At 36.1% G+C, this 22976-nt stretch overlaps 1 protein-coding gene across 1 annotated transcript in view; it reads right to left on the reverse strand.

The window, feature by feature from the left end:
• KLHL4 (kelch like family member 4) overlaps positions 1-22451 on the reverse strand; it is a 94946-nt gene extending 72495 nt beyond the window's left edge. The window contains exon 1 of the mRNA XM_080653355.1: positions 21564-22451. Within this exon, the coding sequence (XP_080509481.1) occupies positions 21564-21985 (422 nt within the window). The 5' untranslated portion in view covers positions 21986-22451. The remainder of the gene's footprint in view (positions 1-21563) is intronic.
• Positions 22452-22976: the final 525 nt, after the last annotated feature.

A 22976-nucleotide genomic window follows, 5' to 3' on the forward strand; every position in this document is an offset into this window, starting at 1 on the left:
GCTGAGGAGCCATAAGTAGCTTCCACCCTCTCCCCATAACACAATGGGCATTTTAGGTGGTTAGCATGACTGGAAGATAAATTATATTGCTCATATTTATTCATTACTTTTCCTTAGCATATTATCCATCTGAATGGGTGTTTTTCAATCCAATTAGTTTTATAAAATACATGATGCCTGATATTTTAAAAAAAGTGAATACAACCTGAGGTAGACTATGAAAATAATGATTTTTCTAGGGGAAAAGAAAACATAAACTACAGTCACACTTTGTCTGCTGTCCATAACAATTACCAATTATTCTCTATGTTTGCAGGCAGCAACATAGAGCAGATCAAGGGACAGGCGGAAAACTGGTTTGTATTTGGAACAGCAGCAAGAGAGTACTGTTACAAGCTCAGTTCTGACCTTTTAGGTATGCCTGTTTAAAATTCATAAATATTGATTCATGAAATTAATATTGCCAAATTTCCATTGCTCCTTTGTGGTCACAACTTACTTTGAAAAGCACTTAGGAATATTTTCATAATGTCATGTTATTTTAGGTGTTTTGTAGAGAAATGCTCAATTACAAAAAAAAAAAAATATGTTAACATCAGAGCGTGTAGTACTGCTAAACCAAAAAAAAAAAAAAAAAAAAAAAAAAAGTGTAAGAATCAGGTACAGCCATCAAAACAAAGATAAAGAAATTGCCCTGAATATAATGTTTTAACAGAATAGATAAAGCTACTTTCCAGATAGACAGGAGACAAAAACAAAAAACAAAAAACTAGAAACTCAGGGGTGAGGGGGAGAAACAAAGAATAGTTATATTTAAACAAAAATTATGATAAAAAGTTTGTATTTTTATGTCCTCCTTACTACACTCCAATAAATGCAGCAGATACTGGACAATAAAGAGAAGCTTTCAGGAATAGATTCAACAGAAACCAGTAGGAAAACAGTATAAATTAAAAATGACTAAGATGGCCCTAGCTGGTTTGGCTCAATGGATAGAGCATCAGCCTTCAGACTAAAGGGTCCCTGGGTCAATTCCAGTCAAGGGCAAATGCCCGGTTGTGATCTTGATGCCCAGTAGAGGGTGTACAGGAGGCAGCCAATCAATGATTCTCTCTCATCATTGATGTTTCTCTCTCTCCCTTCTTCTCTGAAATAAATAAAAATATATTTAAAAAAATACTAAAATGACTCAAAGTAGTAATATCACTAAGAATATATATAAATATATGTATCTAAGAATATGTATAGGTATATAGTGTACATATTTTGTATATTTTATATATTCTATATACTTTACTATATATGAATCTGTATATTTTTTTAATGTTAATCTTATTAAAATAGCATATTCCTGTGTCTACTGGGCAGTACTTTCTTCTCAAATGTTAATGTATATTTTAGCCATAATTATTTATAAACTAGGAAAATAAAATGAAAAATCTCATGTGATTTGTTTTAATTTAGTGCTTGAAGTGCCTGTACTCTTTAATGAATTCTCAGAAAGTCAAAGGTTTTGGCAACAATAAACAGTAAGAGAAGCAACTCAACAAGATAAGATGCAGCTTTGAGATATGTGGTGTCTTTCTTCTTTCCAAGTTTTCTCACACAAATCCTTGTAATTTAAGAAGACTGGGGGTGAAGGATGTAGAACTAGGTGAAGCTCATACTCAAAACAATGTGAGTGATATACTGGTACTATGGCAGAATCTGGGGTTTCCCTTTTATTTATTTTACCATGGGTCTCCAGCAAGATACCACAAAACGAACCTCTTCCTTAAAGAAATAAAATAAAGTGCATTCAAAGTTTTACCTCAAAGGTGATCAGCATGGGTTGAATTTATTAAATAGAAACCTTAAAAATAATTTTCTCTTTCAATTAGATGTTCTGTATTCTAACTATAGTAGTAGTCCTCCAAAAAATTAGTTGCCATTTTTGTCAAGGCCAATTGTCATCTTAGCTTAAGATTTTTCTAATTAAATCACAAAAAGTTAGTGTGATATATATTTCCAGATATAAATATCAATAATCTTCATACCCAGTTACGTTGGCATGATATTATGACATACTTGGTGCCTGTGCAAATCTGACCTTATAATATAATCAACCAGAACATGTTTTGTGCTGCAATTAGGATCTTATTTTTATTTATTTATTTAATTTTTTAATCCTCCATCCGAGGATATTTTCTCATTGAATTTTAGAGAGAGTCAAAGAGAGAGGGAAAGACAGAGAGAAATATCAATGTGAGAGAAACACATCGATTGGTTGCCTCCTGCATGAGCCCTGAACAAGGGCCTGGGCCTGGGAGGAGCCTGCAACTGAGGTATGTGTGCTTGACTGAAATCAAACCCAGGATCCTTCAAGTCAGTAGGCCAACACTCTATCCACTGAGCCAAACCGGCTAGGGCTAGAATATTATTTTAATTCGTGTTGACTTCTGTAACACCTCAAATAACTTCATTGAAGCAAAATACCACAGATATTACTCTCCCTACATCTATCCCTCTCATGTTCATCCTCTTTCAGGAATCAAAATAGTAATGAAAGGAAAAGAAAACAGAAAAGGAAGAAAGAGAAAAGCTCAAACATTAGAAAAGAGTTGAGATATAATCTATACCTGATGTACAATGGAGAACTGTAGTGAGACTTCAAACTTTTTATTTCCTATATTTGGTGTTAAGTACAGAACTGTTACTTTCCAACACACAAGACTCACCTACAGTTAAGTGTCTCCCCAATAAACATTTCTTAATGAAATAGCAAATAATTGATTCGGGGTAGTCTCCTATTCAATTTTTAGAATACCTGACATTAATTACAAGAGCCCAGTCAGTATGAGGGTTCCCCAATGTCTCTCTTTTTTTGGGATGTACTCTTAGTTTTCATTAAATGACAAGAATAATATTATTGACAAAAATAATTTAGTTATTGACAAAAATAATTATATAAATATTAACAATTTAAAAAAATACTTAAGTGAAATCTGAAGGGCATGCATGATATTTGAGATAGTTAAGTTATCTTTAAGTTATTCATCAGTAAAACAAATCATACTTAGTTAAGAGGACATCGTTTTTGAAAACTTGACCTTTTCTAGGAAGTGTGTGTATCTCTGTGGTATATAGGTATATAGCATTATGGAGCCTTTAAGATGAAAGTCATAGAGACATACTTTTAATTTCCATTTAGAGTTGAAAAGCTAGAAAATCACATAAAATATAAAATAATTTGAATAAAACACTTTAGAATTCAAATAAATATTATAAGCAAAAACCATCTTGTGTCTTATAGCTCACTGATGTAGTCAAAGAGATGTTTTTAAAGGATATGTTGCTTCAAGTCAATGATTTCTTGGTTCTCACATATCAACTAAAGTTAAAAAGGTTAGAAAAATATCTAGATATCTTCAGTTTACTCTTTTACACATATATTCACTTGATTATATTGTTTTATTTTTTCAATCACACACAACTGTCAAAGCATGCTTCAAAAAAAACACTATAATATAGTGGTAACAAAAATGAGTGATTAAGATGGTTTTCAACATAAATATATTTTATAAATCAAACAAATTAAATAAGAGGCTTGAATTAAATAGGCTGTGTCCTCATGTTTCAATGTATTCACTCTCACTACTATTAATAAACCATTTTATGTATTCTGTGCTTTAGAGCCCTCAGTGTAGTTCACTAATGGTACTGCATGGATCAGTGAAAAATAAGGACAGCCTTAAAAATACTAGTAATGAAAATGGTGTAATCATTGAAAATACTTAATAGTCCATTAGCTTACAAGTGCTTCTTAGGTACACTTTCAGAATTAAGCAGTTACCATTCAACAAACAATAACAATTCTACTCATTTCATTTATTAATAAAATAGTATTTTAATTTAGTGTAATGTTTAAAAAGTAGACAAACATGCTTAAATTCTAACTTTTACAAACACCTGTATATTATTTTTTAAAACTCACAGACACAGACAACAGTAATGGTGGTTACCAGAGCGAAGGGGGTAAAAGGGTAGTAAAGATGTAAAGGGAGCCAAATATACAGTAATTAAAGATGATTTGACTTTGGGGGGGGGTGGGCACACAATGCAATATACAGATCATGTATCATAGAAATGTACACTTGAAATTGATATAATCTTATTAACCAATGTCACCCAAATAAATTTAATTAAAAGAGAATAAAAGACTTTCATCTTAAATATTAAAGAACTAAAGATAAATATAAAAACAGAGTATGTGATGACCAAGCTATTTTAGAATGCATTTATCAACTATCTATACAGTATTGTGTGTGTTTTTTGAGTAACTTTGTTGAAGCAAAATACAGCAGATATCCCCCCCACCCTTAAATCTATCCTTCTCCTGTTCATTCTCCCTTAGTAAAGGCATCCCCCACTCCCACCTTCCCTCTGAAATTCGTCATTCTGTTCCATGGTTCTATGTTAAACGCTAGGAGATCTGAACTGAGTTGGCGACCTGTAGTTGCTCTTAAAATTTTTATTGGAGGTGATTTTCCATTTCAACAAAATTATGAGCTTCTTAAGGATAGGATCTGTGTTTTTAATCTCTTGTCATACTTTCACACATGGGGAGGGAGTATAAGGCTAAATTACTACTGACAAGTGTTTTATTAATTTTCCTTGTCAACATTTGAGAATTTAATTTAAATAACAGATTAAAGTGTATTTTCAACTCTTTATATAAAATATAATTGGTTATTATATTTTATTATCAATTATTCTTTATATACAGTCTTGGTATTTTATTAATTGCATTCTTATCTTTTTCAAATATTGGAATCCTGTAGGGATCCTGACAAATTGGGCTTGAGGAAGCTGATCAACTGTTCTTTTAAAATTTGGTTCAGAAGTTTGTTAAAAATTCACATTTGTAAATCCCACCTCAAAACTAATGAATTAAATTCTCTAGTGGTGAGTACTGTATTACTACATTTTTAATAAGCTCTCCAGATGGTTCTTGGGCACTGAAGTCCAAGATCCTGTTTATCACTATCAGAAAAGAGAATTGCCCCAAGAGTAGCTCATTCAACTAGCATATCTGAAAATGATCTGCTTTGTTCACTCTGTAACAACCTTTATAACCTTAGTGACTTAACAGGTATATTTTTCCTCCTATTCCTGTTAAATTTCTAATCTTGGCTTCACATTCTTGTGTTTTGTGTCACCTTTATTTCAGACCCAGACCTCCACTGACAATAGCTCCTAATTGAAACTCCTTTATTTAATGACCTTTGACTATATGCATATTTTAGTTAATTAATTCATCATGACTCATGAGAAGCTCTTGAGTTACTTTCACTCTTGAAAAGCTTTTGCTGATACATTTTGGAGGTGAAAATAATGAGGGTTTATCACTAGTAATAGGAAAATTAATTCTATTTTAACTTCTAAGTTGCATTTTTAAGGAGATTGGTATTATCACACTGGACTGGCACTTGTGATAATTTTTCGCTTATACTTGGTGAAATTTTTCATGTAGTATCCTGGATGCCTAATTAACCCAGACTAGAAAGTGTTTCAGGATTATGGTATTTAAATTATAGGGTGAACATGGCAGGCCCCTCCTGCCTGGGCACTGAGGCATTGTAGATCCAGGGATTTTCTGATGAAGGACAATCAACAGTGTATGTTCCAGGAGCTTCCACAGAATGAAATATCAGAGCTAGACACAGGTTGATGATTCTAAAAGCTAATGTTAAACTTATGACTTACAGGGTGACTGCTGCTTCAATCTCCATGGAGTGTTTAAAAGGTGCAGAAGATTCTGTAAATGAACAGAATTTCTGCAAGGGAAGAATAAAGAATTTATCATTGAAGGATATAGGTCTTGTAGACAAAAGATGCATTGCAAATTTATTTAAAGAAGTGGCCAGATAAGTGAGGAAAAGGAAGTGACAGAAAGACTCAAAACTGAACAGGAATCACTTGAGATCAGGCAGGGAAGAACAGAATGAACTGGTCATCAAAGAAAGGGAAGATACCTTTTCTGTTGCTTCCTTTTGTGCTTGGTATGGCTATCTAGCTGTTCTGCTGCTATTATAATGTAGAGCACATATTCGTTAACCAAAAAAAGACAATAAGAAATTTGAGCATTTAAATGTAGTGCTGGAACTTTATTACATTCTGTTCCACTACTGTAATTGAGCCTGAAATCTCTTTGCATTTGGTATTTTTTCTAGCTAAACCTTTGACAGTGTTAACTAATTCTACTTCTGAAATAATAATTTTTTAAAAAATATGCTTTTATTGATTTGAGAGAGAGAGGAAGGGAGAGGGGAAAACATCCATGAGAGAGAAGCATCAGCTGCCCCCTACTGGGGATCAAGCATGTGCCCTGACCAGGAATTGTACCAGTAACTTCTCAGTGCACTGGACAATGCTCAACCAACTTAGCCACACCAGCCAGGGCTGAAATCATTTTAAAAAATTAATATATTGTAATGTATAGATATTGTAACTGATAAGTGTTTTACACTGCAGCATAATGGCACCAAACTATTTTCATGGAGGAGAAAACTGTTGGGGTTAGAACTAAGGAAGTGTGTGTGTGTGTGTGTGTGTGTGTGTGTGTATGTGTGTGTGTGTGTGTTTATACAGTCATGTGCCACATAACATTTTGGTCAATGATATACTAAATAAACAAACATATCCCCAAAAGATTATAATGGGCCTGAAAAATTCCTGTCATCTAGTGATGTCACATCCATCTTAATGTCATAGTGCAATGCATTACTCATGTGTTTGTGGTGATGCTGGTGTAGACAAATCTGCGCTGCTAGTTGTATAAAAGTATAGCACCTACAATTATGGACTGTACATAATACTTGAAAATGATAATAAACAAATATGTTATAGGTTTTAAAATAAATTATATTGACCTATAGCTTTTATAGCTGGACTTTACTTCCCCAAGGAAAATGAACAAACACCTCTATTGTCTTACCAAGTTGTTTTGCAATTTTATATTATTGACTTTATTTTTATTCAAATTAAATTTGGTATTCTTAATACCAAATTTGATAAGCTTGAAAGGGTGTGGTTTAATGTCTCTGAGTGTTTTATAAGATTATCTACTATATGTACCCTTTTTATATAATAATGCTGACTATCATGACTGTTCTGAAAAATAAAATTTTCTCATGCATATATAGTTCATATTGTATTCTTCATGTGCATTGAATCTAATTTAAAAAGCTCAAGATTGAAGGTAACTCCTAAGGAAATACAACAAGATTTCAATACACTACATATAGAAGGAATTTACCTCAACATAGTAAAGACCATATGTGAAAATCTCACAGATATCTTCAGACTTAAGAGTGAAAAAAATGAATGTGAGTATTTTTCCTCAAAGATGGGGAACAAGGCAAGAATGCCCACTTTCATCACATCTAGTCACATAGTACTAGAAATACTATCCAGAAAAATTAGCATAAAAAGAAACACAAGTCATCTAAATCAAAAAGGAAGAAAAATTATCTAGGTTTGCAGATAGCATGATTTTAATATGTAGAAAAAACCCTAAATATGTCACAAAAAAAAGACAAAGCCAGGTAGAGTTACTCAACAAACTCGGTTAAGTTGCAGTATACAAAATAAACATATAAAAATCAGTTATGTTTCTATACAGTAACAACAACATATTTGAAAAGAAAATTAAGAAAACAACACCATTTAGAAAATTGTCAAAAAAGAATAAAACACCTAGGAACAAACTTAACAAGAATGTGAAAGACTTGTTTGGTGAAAATTACAAAGCATTAATAAAAGAAATTAAAGATGACACAAATAAATTGAAATACATACCATATTTGTGGACTGAAAAAATCAATATTGTTAAAATGCTCAGAATACCCAAAGGTATCTATAGACTCAGTGAAACCTCTAAAAAACTCAATGATATTTTTAAAGAAACAAAAAAATCCTAAAATTCATATGTAATTATAAAAAAAAAAACAAAAACACCTAAATAGCAAAAGCAATCTTGAGAAACAAGAAGGTTGGAGGCATCTCACTTCTTAATTTCAAAAAATATATTACAAAGCTACAATAATTAAAACAGTATAGTGCTGGCACAAACAGACAAATGGACCAACGGAAAATAATTGAGAGCCCAGGGGTGGGACAGAAATACACACGTATATGGTTAAACTATCTTTGACAAGGATGCCAAATATAAACAATGGGGGAAGGATTCCCTCTTTAAAAATGATGTTGGAAAGCCTGAATATCTACATGCAAAATAATGAGTTAGACTTGATCTTACTCCATACACAAAAATGAACTCACAGCAGAATAAAGATTTAAATGTAATACCTGAAATTCCAACATCTCTAGCAGAAAACATAAGGGGGAAGCTTTATTACATTGGTCTTGGCAATGATTTCACAACAAAAGCATGAGCACTAAAGGCAAAAATAGATCAGTGATAATATATCAAACTAAAAGCTTCTGCACAGAAAATGAACTAAAGAGTGAAAAGGCAACCTATGAAATGAGAGAACATATTTGCAAACTATCTATGGATAAAGGGGTAATATACAAACTATGCAAGAAGCTCATACAACTCAACAGCAAAGGAACAAATAACCTGATTAAAAATGAGCTAAGAACTTGAATAGACACTTTTCCAAAGAAATAAAAATGGTGAACAGGTATATGGAAAGCTGTTCAACATCACTAATCATCAAGGAAATACAAATTAAACCACAATGAGATATCACCTCAAACATCTTATCTAATAAAAGAGTAATATGCAAATTGACCATACCTCCACTACACCCACAAGCCACGCCCACCAGCCAATCAGGAGCAAGTATGCAAATTAACCCAGACAAGATGGCTGCGGCCATGGAGAGAGCAGGAGGCTTGGGTTTCCCTGGCAATGGAGGAAGCCAAGCTTCCCCAGCCCTGGCCTGCCTTGGCTCCGCTCAAGGCTACAAAGTTTCCGTTATAGAAGATAAATAAATCCCAGATACCAGGGCCTCTGCTTGCGTCACCGGGGAATGTGGCCAGCCTGCAAACCACCACAGGCCCCTCACCCAGGCCGCCTCATGCCCCAAGGGAACCTCCACCCTGATCTGGCACACGCTTCAGGGCAAACCAGCTGGCCCCCACCCATGCACCAGGCCTCTATCCTATCTAATCCTCCTATCTAATAAAAGAATAATATGCAAATTGACCATCACTCCAACACACAAGATGGCTTCCCCCATGTGGTCAAAGATGACTAACCCCATGTGGACACAAGATGGCCGGCAGGGGAGGTCAGTTGGGAGGGACCAGACCTGCAAGGGAGGAAAGTTGGAGGCGATCAAGCCTGCAGGGGAGGGCTGTTAAGGGTGACCAGGCCAGCAGAGGAGGGAAGTTGGGGGCGACCAGGCCTGCAGGCAAGGGTAGTTGGGGGGAACCCAGGTCTGCAGGGGGAGGGCAGTTAGGGGTGACCAGGCCTGCAGGGGAGGGCAGTTAGGAGTGACCAGGCCTGCAGGGGAGGGCAATTAGGGGCAATCAGGCTGTCAGGGGAGTTGGGTGATCAGCCTGGCAGGCAGAAGTGGTTAGGGGCAATCAGGACGGCAGGCAGGTGAGCAGTTGGGAGCCAGAAGTCCTGGATTGTAAGAGGGATGTCTGACTGCCCTTTTAGGCCCAATCCTACCTGGATCAGACCTAAAAGGGCAGTCGGACATCCCTCAAGGGGTCCCAAATTGGAGAAGGTGCAGGCTCGGCTGAGGGAACAACCCTCCTCATGCACAAATTTCATGCACCGGGCCTCAAGTATGTAAGATTTTGCATGGAGAATGTAATAGCTCACTGATTTTAATTTAGTATCCTTTTAATCAATTGCCAAAGAACAAATATAAACAAAAGCAACAAACAGCAAGTTGTCAGTTTTTAAAATGGAATGGTCTTGCCCAGCTGATGTGCTTCAGTGGTTGAGCAATGACCTATGAACCAGGAGGTCCTGGTTAGATTCCCAGTCAGGGCACATGCCTGGGCTTCGGGCTCAGTCCCCAGCAGGGGTGCAGGAGGCAGCTGATTGATGATTCTCTGTCATCATTGATGTTTCTATCTCTTTCTCCCCCTCCCTTGCTCTCTCTCTGAAATCAATAAGAACATATTAAAAAAAAAAACTGGATGGTCTTTTAGTATAGATTTATGAAATATATTTACTAGGATATCACTTGCTAAAAATATTGCACATTTTTACAGAAAAAAAAATGTGATAGTATAGCAATAGTATAGAAAGTCCCCATAAAACCCACACCCAGTTTCACCTATTATTAGTATCTTATATTATCACAGTATATTTGTTACGATTAATTAACCAATATTGATACATTATTGCTAACTACAGTCCATTATATTTATTCATATTTCTTCAGTTTTTGCCTAAGGTCCTTTTTCTGTTTCATAGCTCATTTATTCATTGTGTCTTCAAGAAAGAAGACATACAAGTTTAAGAAATAGTCTTAAAGTACTAAGTGACTGAACACTCACACAATGTGTAATAGGCCAATATAATTAACATGTTGCTCTTGAAGTCACATATTATATAGTATCATTCATTTTGAGTCCTTTATTTCTATTTCCAAATGCAGAAATAAAATGATACTTCTCTTTCAAATATTGGAAATGACAATTATAGATGTTTAATCATAACATTTAAAGGAGTATGACCCTAACATATTACCAGTTACTAGATAAAAAGGAGTCACACATTTAAAAATATTAAACATATTTTAATTAATATTAACTTAAATATATAGGCAATATCACACTAATTATTTGTTCAAATGCTCTAAAGTTAGTAAAGCAGTTGAATGACCTATGTATTTATATGCATATATGCATATCCCATGATGCCGGGAGCCATAAAAGCAGTTCGGTCTTACTTCCTGGTCAGCCCTACTTCCTGATTGAGCAAGGACAAAGAGCAAGGACAAAGAAAGCCCGCGCGCCCAAGGGCCAGAAGAACCCCCCACATCAGAATAACCAATCAGCTAGGACAGATACCCAGTCCCCAACCAATCATCCCATGGCAACTCCTTATCCTACCCCTCCCCTCCTGAGTGCTTATATACCGCAACACTCGAATAAAAAAATGAGGCTTGATCAGAACCTTGTCTTGCCTCCGTTCTTCGCGTTCCTTGTTTGTTTCATTCTCTTAGGTGGTTCCTGCGTGCCCTTGTTGCTGCCCCGCAGGCCGGGGCACCATAGACACAGACAGACAGTGTGGTATATTTGAGGAATGAGACACGAGGCCCATGCTACCTCACTCTCAGGACTGAGGCTCTATCAAGGGTTTCAAACCAGCCAATAGAAGTTTCATCTTTAGTGATTCCACTTCTGGGAACCTATTTGGAAAAAAAAAACCTGATACAATTGGAAAGAATACATGCACCCTTATGTTCATTGCAGAATTATTTACAATAGCCAAGATCTGGAAGCAGCCCAAATGCCCATCAGTAGATGAGTGGATAAAAAAGCTGTGATACATTTACACAATGGAATATTATTCAGCTGTAAAAAAGAAGGAAATCTGCCCTGGCTGTGTGGCTCAGCTGGTTGGAGCGTCATCCTGTACACCATAGGGTTATGGGTTCAATCCCTAGTAGGGGCATGTACAAAAGGCAACTGATTAATCTTTCTCTCTCATTTCTGTCTGTCTCTCCCTGTATATTCTCTCTCTCCCCCTCTCACTCTCTCTCTCTTTCTCACTCTCTCTCTCTCTCTCTCTCTGTCTTTCAAAAAAAATAATGAAAGCATATATTTGAATGAGGAATACAAAAAGGGAAATCTTACCTTTTGTGACAGTATGGATAGACCTGGAGAGTATTATGTTAAGTGAAATAACCCAGTCAGAGAAAGATAAGTAGCATGTGATTTCACTTATATGTGGAATCTAATGAACAAAATAGACTAGCAAACAAAATAAAAACAGACTCATAAATTCAGATAACATACTGACAGCTGTCAGAGGGAAGGGGAGTTGGGGGGCTGGATGAAAAAGATGAAGGGATTAAATAAAAAAAATCAAAACTCATAGACACAGACAAAAATAGGATGGTGATCACCAGAGGGAAAGGGGGATTGGGGGAGGTAGAAGAGAGTAAAAGAGGGACAAATTACTTGGGATGGTGAACACACAATGCAATATAAAAATCTACTATAGAATTGTACACCTGAAACCTATATAATTTTATTAACTAATAGCATCTCAATAAATTCAATAAAAAACATGTAAAATAGAAAAAAATAAAAAGGAATCATTGTATTAAGATTAAATTATTTGTTCAAATGCTCTATAGTTAGTAAAGCAGTTGAATAGCCTATGTATTTTTGTATGGTATATTTTAAAGTATAGGCAAAGGAATTTAACCTTAAACTTCTATAAACAACAATATAATTGTAGATTCTTCTTTATTCTTTCCTTTAAACTAATAGTTTCTACTGAATAATGCAGTGTAAATGAAATAAAGCTGTTCTAGCAATAAACTTGAGAAAAGCACATTATTTTTGCCCTGTATGAAGATAAGCAACAACAACAGAAATCCTATAAAATAATACCCAGAGAAATATCATTTATAGATGTGAACACTATATTCACATTCAAATATTTTTCTTGCAAATATGAGAAAACATATGTAATAAGTACATAGTGTCTACAAAAGAAACATTATTTTCCACTGTTATATTTTTTTAATAAATCTTCATTGTTGAAAGTATTACATATAGCCCCCTTTCCACCCATTGCCCTCTCCCCCCTCACCCCCCCCCAGCCTTCACCACTCTATTGGTCTGTCTGTGTCTATGGGATATGCATATATGCATATAAGTTCATTGGTTGACCTCTCCTCCCCCTTCCCTGCCTTCCCTCTGAGGTTTGACAGTCTGTTCCATGTGGTCTATTTTTGTCCATCAGTTTATATTGTTCATTAGATTCCACATATGAATGAGATCATGAGATACTTCTCATTCTCTGACTGGCTATTTCGCTTAGCACAATGCTCTCCAGGAGGAGAAACCAAGATGGCGGCATAGGTAAGCACCTAAACTGCTGCCTCGCACAACAATTGCAAAACTACAACTAAAAGACAGAACGGACATCATCCAGAACCACAGGAAAGCTGGCTGAGTGGAAATTCTACAACTAGAAGGAAAGAGAAAAGCTCACAGAGAATTGGAGGTATGGCAAAGGGGCTTTGTGCGCGCAAAGAGGAAGGACGGCTGATAGCCTGGCTGAAGGAAGCCTCTGACTGCACTGAACCCCAGTTCCGACTGCACTGAACCCCAGTTCCGGGCAAAACCCCATGGACCCAGGCTCATACAGGGGGAGTCTGGACTGTCAGGCAGAGAGAAAGGCACCCGGAGACTCTGAGGCCCGGGTGAGACCCGGGGGAGCCCCAGCGGGCAGGGGTCTGGAGGCGCGCGTGCCAGTGTGCACAAAGACTGTGGAGGTTGCCACAGGCTTTCCCTAGCAGAAGGGAGTCAGAAGCTCCTGACTGCACTGAACCCCAGTTCTGACTGCACTGAACCCCAGTTCCAGGTGAGCCCCTGGGGACCCACGCTCTTGCAGGCGGAATCTGGACTCACAGGTGGAAACTCAGGAGCCGGGGAAGGCAGAGGTCTGGAGGTGCACACGTGCAAGGGCAAGGCTGACAGGAAGCCAAGACTGTCTGTTCCGCCCTGAGACGCCACCCCATCCAAGCTGAGAACAGAGGCTTTTGCAATTTGGCAAGTCTAATCCTATAAGGCTGTCTCCAGCACCGAACTTCTCCCAGTGTAGACACAGCTGATCCTCACAGCCAACTGGCCTGGAGGTCAATTCCTCCCAGTAATACCAACAACAATCAAGACTTAACTACAACAAGGCTGTACACACAGTCCACAAAGGGTTGCACCAAGAGTATCCACCTCAGGTTAACTGGGGAGGCCGACCCACTGGGCCATATAGGAAACCTAGCACACAAAGCTACCCTACCAACTCAGGGAAGCAGTGAAAATGTGGCAACAAAGAAACAGATCACAAACTAAAGAAATGGAGGAAAACAAATGACTGGATATAGAATTCAAAACCACGGTTATAAGGCTTTTCAAGAATATCCTAGAAAAGGCCAATAAATATAATGAGACCCTCGAAGATATGAAAAAGGACCAACTAGAAATTAAACATACACTGACTGAAATAAAAAATATTATACAGAGACCCAACAACAGACTAGAGAAACACAAGAATCAAGTCAAAGAATTGAAATACAAAGAAGCAAAAAACACTCAACCGAAAAAGGAAAAAGAAAAAAAAATCCAAAAATTTGAAGATAGTGTAAGAAGCCTCTGGGACAACTTCAAGCGTACCAACATCAGAATTATGGGGGTGCCAGAAGAAGAGAGAGAGCAAGATAATGAAAACCTATTTGAAGAAATAATGACTGAAAACTTCCCCCACCTGGTGAAAGAAATAGACTTTCAAGTCCAGGAAGCGCACAGAACCCCAAACAAAAGGAATCCAAAGAGGACCACACCAAGACACATCATAATTAAAATGCCAAGAGCAAAAGACGAAGAGAGAATATTAAAAGCAGCAAGAGAAAAACAGTTAATTACCTGCAAGGGAGCACCCATACAATTGTCAGCTGATTTCTCAACAGAAGCTATGCAGGCCAGACGGGAGTGGCAAGAAATTTTCAAAGTGATGAATAGCAAGAACCTACAACCAAGATTACTCTACCCAGCAAAGCTATCATTCAGAATTGAAGGGCAGATAAAGAGCTTCACAGATAAGAAAAAGCTAAAGGAGTTCATCACCACCAAACCAGTATTATCTGAAATGCTGAAAGGTATTCTTAAAGAAGAGGAAGAAGAAAAAAATAAAGATAAAAATTATGAACAACAAATACATATCTATCAACAAGTGAACCTAAAAATCAAGTGAATTAAAAACCTGAGGAACAGAATAATCTGGTGAATATAATAGAATCAGGGGCATAGAAAGGGAGTGGACTGATAATTCTCAGGGGGAAAGGGGTAGGGGGGCGTTCAGGAAGAGACTGGACAAAAATCATACACCTATGGATGAGGACAGTGGGGGGTTGTAAGGGCAAAGGGTGGGGTGGGAACAGGGTGGAGGGGAGCTATGGGGGGAAAAAGGAGAAACAATTGTAATAATCTGAATAAAGATTTATTAAAAAAATAAATAAAATATAGATAGCACATATAGTCTTTATAGTATACGTAATAAAGGATATACCTATTTAAAAAATAATGTTCTCCAGGTTCATCCATGTTCTTGCAAATGGTCAGAGTTCTTTCTTTTCTATAGCTGCATAGTATTCCATTGTATAGATGTACCACAGTTTTTTAATTTATTTATCTGTTGATGGGCACTCAGGCTGTTTCCAAATCTTAGCAATTATAAATTGCATTGCTATGAACATAAGGGTACATATATTCTTTCTAATGGGTGTTTCTGGATTCTTGGGATATATTCACAGAGGAAGGATCACTACTTAGAAAGCTACAGGACATTGAAAAAAAGAGATAGATGAAGATATACTCAAGTGGAAGAATAGACCGTGTTTATGGATTGGTAGAATCAACATCATTAAAATGGTCATACTACCCAAAGCAATTGAGAGATTCAATGTAATGTCTATTAAAATACCAATGGTATATTTCAAAAATCTAGAACAAACTCTACAAAAATTCATCTGGAATTTAAAAAAAAAACACAAAACCTGAGTAGCTGCAGCAATCTTCAGAAAGAAGAACAAAGTTGGAGGGATCACAGTACTAGATATCAAGCTATACTACAAAACCACTGTTTTCAAAACTGCCTGGTACTGGCACAAGAACAGACATATAGACCAATGGAACAGAACAGAGAACCTAGAAATCGACCCAAGCCGTTATGCTCAATTAATATTTAACAAAGGTGGCAAGAGCATACAGTGGAGTCAAGACAGTCTCTTCAATAAATGGTGTTGGGAAAATTGGACAGATACATGCAAAAAAATGAAATTAGACCACCAACTTACACCATACACAAAAGTAAACTCAAAATGGATAAAAGACTTAAATGAAACCATAAAAATCTTAGAAGAAACCATTGGCAGCAAAATCTCAGACATCTCTTGCAGCAATATATTTATAAATACATCTCCTAGGATAATGGAAATTAAGGAGAAAATAAATAAATGGGACTACATCAAAATAAAGAGCTTCTGCACAGCAAAAGAAACCATCAATAAAATAACAAGCGAGCTCACTCCATGGGAGAACATATTTGCCAATGACACATCCACTAGGGGATTAACCTCCAAAATCTACAAGGAACTCATACAACTTAACAAAAGGAAGATAAACAATCCAATTTTAAAATGGACAAAGGACCTAAATAGACACTTCTCCAAAATGGACATACAGAAGGCTGAAAGTCATATGGAAAAAAGCTCAGTCACTAATCATCCGGGGGATGCAAATCAAAAGGACAGTGAGGTACCACCTCACACCTGTTAGAATGGCTATCATTAACAAATCCACAAACAAGTGCTGGCGAGGATGTAGAGAAAGGGGAACCCTGGTACACTGCTGGTGGGAATGCAAACTAGTGCAGCCTCTGTGAAAAACAGTTTAGAGATTCCTCAAAAAATTAAAAATGGAACTACCATTTGACCCAGTGATCTCACTTCTAGGAATATATTCACTGTTGTATTACTATTGTTTTATCATTGTTACCTTTCTAAAATCATCTCCTACCTCTCTTCCCATTGAGGACTCTACTTCAGCTGCATTGGCTTTGTATTTGAAAATATCAAACACCCTCCTATTTCAGGACTCTTGAAATTGCTGTTGTGTCCTTCTGGAAAACTCTCCCTGTAAATACCAACTCAGCTTACTTCCTATTCCGTGAGAAAGAATGCTTACAATAAGTTTCACTGTTTAAAATCTAGGATTTCCCTTATGCATAAATATTTCTCAATCATATTCCATATCATAGTTAGATTTGTGTGGAGAATAAAGAAGCACAATACATTTGGCCCAGTCTAAATAGCTTTGTTAAGAAAGTAAATACACCATCATGTGTCTGTTTTCAGGAAAGGCACAAGCTTCTGTACCTGAGGCATATGGTCTCTTTGATGAGTAGCCAGATCCTCAAAGGACAAAATGGTACCATAGTTACTGAATGGCCATGGGACCTGCATGTGATCTTAAAATCACAATAATGGCATATTTTTTAGTTCACCAGTTTAGGATGTTTTAGACATTAATAAATGGACTGTGTGGGGGCATGCAGCATTGATTTGCAAAGAAAAAATGGATGGTGGTCACGGGATCCTTTTTGGCACAGCACTATTAACTTCTCACTTGCTTAGAATTCTTGAGTCAGACATCCTTATGTCTTTCCCCCTTCATTTAGATCTGTGCTCAAATGTTATCTCATCAGAAAGACCTTCCCTATCTTAAGGAGTATCCCTTCTTAACTCTCTTCCTTGTGATTTTTTTTTCTTCCTACTACTACTTAACTGTAATATTTTGGATTTTTTAAAATTTCTTTTTCTTAGTCCTCAACCAAGGAAATGTTCATTGATTTTTAGACATAAAAGGAAGGGAGCGAGAGAGATACATAAATGTGAGAGAAACATGGACCAGTTGCCTTCCATATGCACCACGACAGGGGATCAAACCCACAACCTAGGTATGTGCCCTGACCTGACCTGGGATAGAACCTGCAACCAAAGTCAACAACACTTTTTTTCTTTAATCTGAGCTAGTTGAGAGAGAGAGGAATGAAGAGGGATGTGTATATATATATATATATATATATAGAGAGAGAGAGAGAGAGAGAGAGAGAGAGAGAGAGAGAGGGAGAGAGAGAGAGAGAGAGAAACATCTACCTGAGAGTGAAACATAGATGGCTGCCTCCTGCATGCCTCCCACTGGGGATCAAGCCTGCAACCTGGCCATGTGCCCTGGCAGGGAATCGAACTGGCAACCTTTTAATGCACAGGAGGACACCCATCCAACTTAGACGCTTTTTTATATAAGAAACAAACTAAATAAAAAGACACCATTTGTAATAGCAACAAATCTATAAAATCACTAAAAATTAGCAAAAGAAAGAATATATAAGAATTCTACAGAGTAATTCTAAAAACGATTAAAAATTACAAAAGTATTTTATTAATTGGATTTTATGAGAGGAGTTATTATAAAAATACATCTCTTTCAATTACTCTATAACTTCTGTATATTTCTAATGAAATTCAGGTGGATTTTTGGAGAAAATTAGTAAACTTTTTAAAATATTACATAAATTTTACATATCTCTAAAGCATTTTTAAAAGAGAGCAAAAGTTTATTCACAAGGGAATAAAGTCCTGAATACAAAAGTTAACACTAAAAGTTAGTAGCATATAATAATATAGCAAGATACCTTTATGACCTACTAGCGAGAAATTATTTCTTAAACTAAATTCCCATATTAAAAGCTCTAGAATCTTATTTAGAAATGCACTATGGTGGGTTGGTCCCCCATTCTCCATGCACAAGACTTGACTTATTTTTTGTATGTCACTGTGGCTAGACTTTATTTTTTTTTACTTTTTCTTTTTTTAATTCTTTATTGTGTAAAGTATTACATTATATATACACACACACACACACACACACACACACACACACACACATATATATATATGACTTGATTTCCAAGGTCTTGGCCCAACCCAAGGGCCTGTCACTAAGTCAGGTGGGGGGACCTGTTTTTTCCACCCTTTGGAGGACAGAAATGGGCATATCCAGGTTATGGGCAAGCAGCACAAACTGTTCTACTGTTTTGCATATTGTTCTTTCTGTACCACAAACTGTATAAAATTGATGTATTTTTTTGCAAAAAAATAATAAAATTAAAAGTGAAAATTGTTGAATTTTATGTTATAAAATTAAGGCTTTCTCTTTTATAAAAAATGAATGGTTGAAAAATTTAGGGAAGGTTTTGGAATGCTAAAAATAAAATATACACATACACACACAGAGTAATATGGAATGGTCTTTAAAGAGTGCTGAGTAAAACATTAATACATAAAGTATGCATATAGTAAAAAAAAATAAAGGACACCGAGTAAGGTAGTTAGGTGGAAGCAAAAATGCAGTTAGTAGATGAGAAAGACACAAAGAAAATGACAATTGAGTTAAGGTCTCTATGCCATGGATACTGATATATGCATACTGGCAGTGTGGGGTCATGATAGAGAGATGTTCTTAAATGAAGTACATATACTTATAATTCAATTACATAAGAATGTATTTGGGTTTTTAAATCTCCAAATTCGTATATTAATATAACTGTAATAACTTGGCTTTAATATCTATTATAGGAATAACTGCAGATTATCCTGTTATAGTACATGTTAGAAATTTAGTCCATTCTCTATTTATTTCATGCAATATTTGTAGAAAGCAGGATGGCTTAAAGACCATCACTTTGCCCTGAGTGTCAGAGCCCATATTGTACCAGTGTGGTAATTCACACTGACTGCCATTTTTGTTTGTTTGTTTGTTTTTAACTACTACAAGAGTTGTATTTTGGGGATGGAAGGCTGTTGCCAACTAAACAGGATCCTTTCCTCCTGTGCCGTATCTTGTTGAAGACCGGCATTAGAAAAGTTGGACGTAAGAAAGCTCCTTTTCAAACCCTCCTTAACCAAGACATAATTCAGAATGGCCAATGATAAATTAATAAGCCATTATATTTCAGTTAATAAGATACTCAATCCACCCTTCTCTTCTGCTTAAAATATCCCTGGTACATCAGTAAAAGCACTTCCTGTTTATTTTAAGAAAATACTAACTTTCCACTTTAACCATAGGATAATTAACAGACATTTATTTAGAACATGGAAACTATCAGAAATAAAATAAAAGGAGAAATGTTTTTAAAAATGTTATTTGGTAACACTTTATATTTGATATTTTATCCAGCAGTTAATTTTAGCAACTAATTTATTATAAATATATTTTCATGCTGGAAAATGAAATCAGGGATCCTCAAAAAATTTTGTTAGGCCAGAGTGGATAATTTAAATTTTCTACAAGAGAGTCAATTGTATTAAATATTAACCTCCAAATTCTGCAGTTTTTAAAATGGGTATTCATGATGAGGAGAGATAATTTAAAGATCTGCTGAATCTAAAAATGTGGATTATATATTACTTTGAAAGTCCAATTAGTTGTACTAAATACAACCTGCAATCCCAACAATTATATAGCATTTTGGGGGGTAATCACAAAAATAGTTAGGACAATTAGTTAATACACACTTTGTCATTTGCATGTTTACATTTCAACAAGAAGACTGAGTTCCTATAAAAGCACAATTTCACTTACTTGATTTGTCCTTTGTCATATGTTGTAATGTTGCTTTTTCTATTGGTATTATGTTTTGAATTTATAAAAGAAAGAAATTGTCAGGCAGATATATTGGGAAAAATTCTATCTAGAAGCAAATATGCCAGTTCTTCTCTTCTATACTTACATAGAGACACAGTTATCAAATATCCAGATTTCCAAATAAATATAGTTTCATGACAAACCGTTATACATTTTAAAACATACCCCAAATACTTATTTTTCCAAAGCTCTTTTACAATTTCATAATGTTGCCAAGATCATCAATTGGGTCTATAGCATGCTAAGGAAATAAAATCTTACAATAAAAATTTTTAAAAATAAAGATATACTAGGTTAAGTTATATTGGGCAATGTTAGAGGAGGGAACAATTTTCTCCCACTCAAACAATAAAGGTAACGTTAAATATTTTGTAAACTATCCTGAAATTATACTTTTAAAAATCATTTCCTGTTCCATTCAATGTCCTGAAATAATTGACATAATTACATTTCCTACTTTAACATCTCTCTGCTATGAGCAACATTTTATTACCTGCTTTATGTAAAATGTTTTTTTTATGATTACAAACTAGCTATGAAACTAATACAACTTGAGATAAATCTCAAATGCCAAAGGAAGCTGTCCCGTGTTCTCACATAGATAACATTTATAAATCGTCAATATAGCAACTATGTACTACGGAGCCGATAAGAATGTGCTGAGCAGTATGAGGTTTTATTTTGTCAGAGTTGGTTTAACTCCCAAAGTAAAAAGAGTCCTATGTGATTCATTACACTTTTGCAAATAATCACAACTATTTGAACATCCAAGCTCCAAAGGATATTTTCAAAAAATTAGTACTTGTAGTAAACATCTCTTAGAACTGAAACAGAATTCTTAATGAAATCAGAATGATACAGGAGAAGCAAAATCACAACCCTAAAATATATTCCCTATAAATTATGAAAACGTGTTATTCCTGTTTTCTTCATAGACTTAGAAGGGGGGATGTTTCTTGGAGCTCTTGGTTGACTATATATAAATCAGAGATCTTTATAGCCCTTTATTGAAACACTAAATGAGTGTTTTAGAAGATAAGATAACCTAGGCTGGGACTTTCAATTATGCTAATGAAAACTCCTACCTGGCAGTAGACTCTCCTGTACTTTCATCAGCCATCATCTCCAAATCTTGTGAATGTTTCTCACAAGCTCTTTTGAACAAATTCTCCTCTGGAACTGCTTTAGGAGTATCTTCATTTGCTCGAAGATGTTCTATCAGGTTCTGTGGGTGCCAATTCTGAAGCACTCTTTGATGGGCAGGGGCCAGTCCTGGCACTGGTGGCAATATGTTGTGGTGGACAGGACTATTGCTTTTCTTCAGTCCGTTTCTGTCCCGAGAGTGGTTCTTCAACCTGCCCTGAACCTGGGTCCCTCTATGCTCATATCCTTCCTGCTGAAGGCAGTTTCCAGGGTTGGAAGAACCTTGAGAAGGATGACTAAACCACCTCCAGCGTAGCCGTAGGATCTGTTTCACATCAAACTCTTTCTTGCCAGACATTGACATTGTTGCAGGAGGAAAGACAAAAGCCTTCTCTCACAGAAAGGAAACGGAGCCTTTGTTATCTCTGGTTTCTCTGCCTCTTCTGTTGAACTAACAAAAGCACAAGTGCCCAGAGCAGCCTTTTCTTGTTTCCCCCCTCCCCCGCTGCCTGCTGCCTGTGCTACACAGAGAATACTTCTAGCTTTCTAGCTGCGAAGCTGCAGCTAACAGTGTAGGTGGGAACCCATACTGACAGGATGATGAGGTCAGACCTTAAACAAGTAAATCAGCTTAGCACAGGAAAGCAGCTACCACAACACACTCCAGCTGCTAATGTGCATGCTCACTCACACTCTTCCCTCCTGGACTTGCAAATATTGAACCCAGCTTCTTCCTTCCCGAGTTACAGTAGCTGAGGCTTAAAACCAAGCATATGAGCAAAAGCAAAGTGTTTAAACTCACTTCCTTCTAGATTCCCTTCACTCACCCCACCCCCTGCCAGATTCTTTTCCCAGTAGCTCACTTCTAAAACTGTGCCACTTTGTCCTGGGAGAATTTGTAACAGTGAATTCATTATGATCTATTTTGGGGATCTTACAGAAATTTTGAAGGTGGTTTATTAAGGGAAAGCATCTTGCTATCAGTCCCCTCATTCAGGTTTGCCATTATTTTTACAATACATCTGAAAATGTGAATGTCTTTACATAAATATTTGCTTGAAAACCTGAACAGTTTTAAAAATATAAGAAAGTGTTTTCTAATCTCGTTAGCTTAGAAGAGATGTCTTCTCTCAGTGACCAAAGCCTGTAAATAAATAGTCCATTCTGATTCCATGCCTGTATAAACATCTCCCTATCATGGTCTTCATTTTCATAGGTGGTGTTAAAGGTCTATTTTTTAAAGTTCTTATGAGATGATGCAAAACAACATGTTTTGAATTAACTCCAAATTGACACATAACTCAGTAATAGCTGTACACAAAGTACTTTGAGATCTGAATCAGAATTACTAATAG

Source organism: Plecotus auritus, assembly GCF_963455305.1.
Source record: "Plecotus auritus genome assembly, chromosome: X".
NCBI classification, from domain to species: domain Eukaryota; kingdom Metazoa; phylum Chordata; class Mammalia; order Chiroptera; family Vespertilionidae; genus Plecotus; species Plecotus auritus.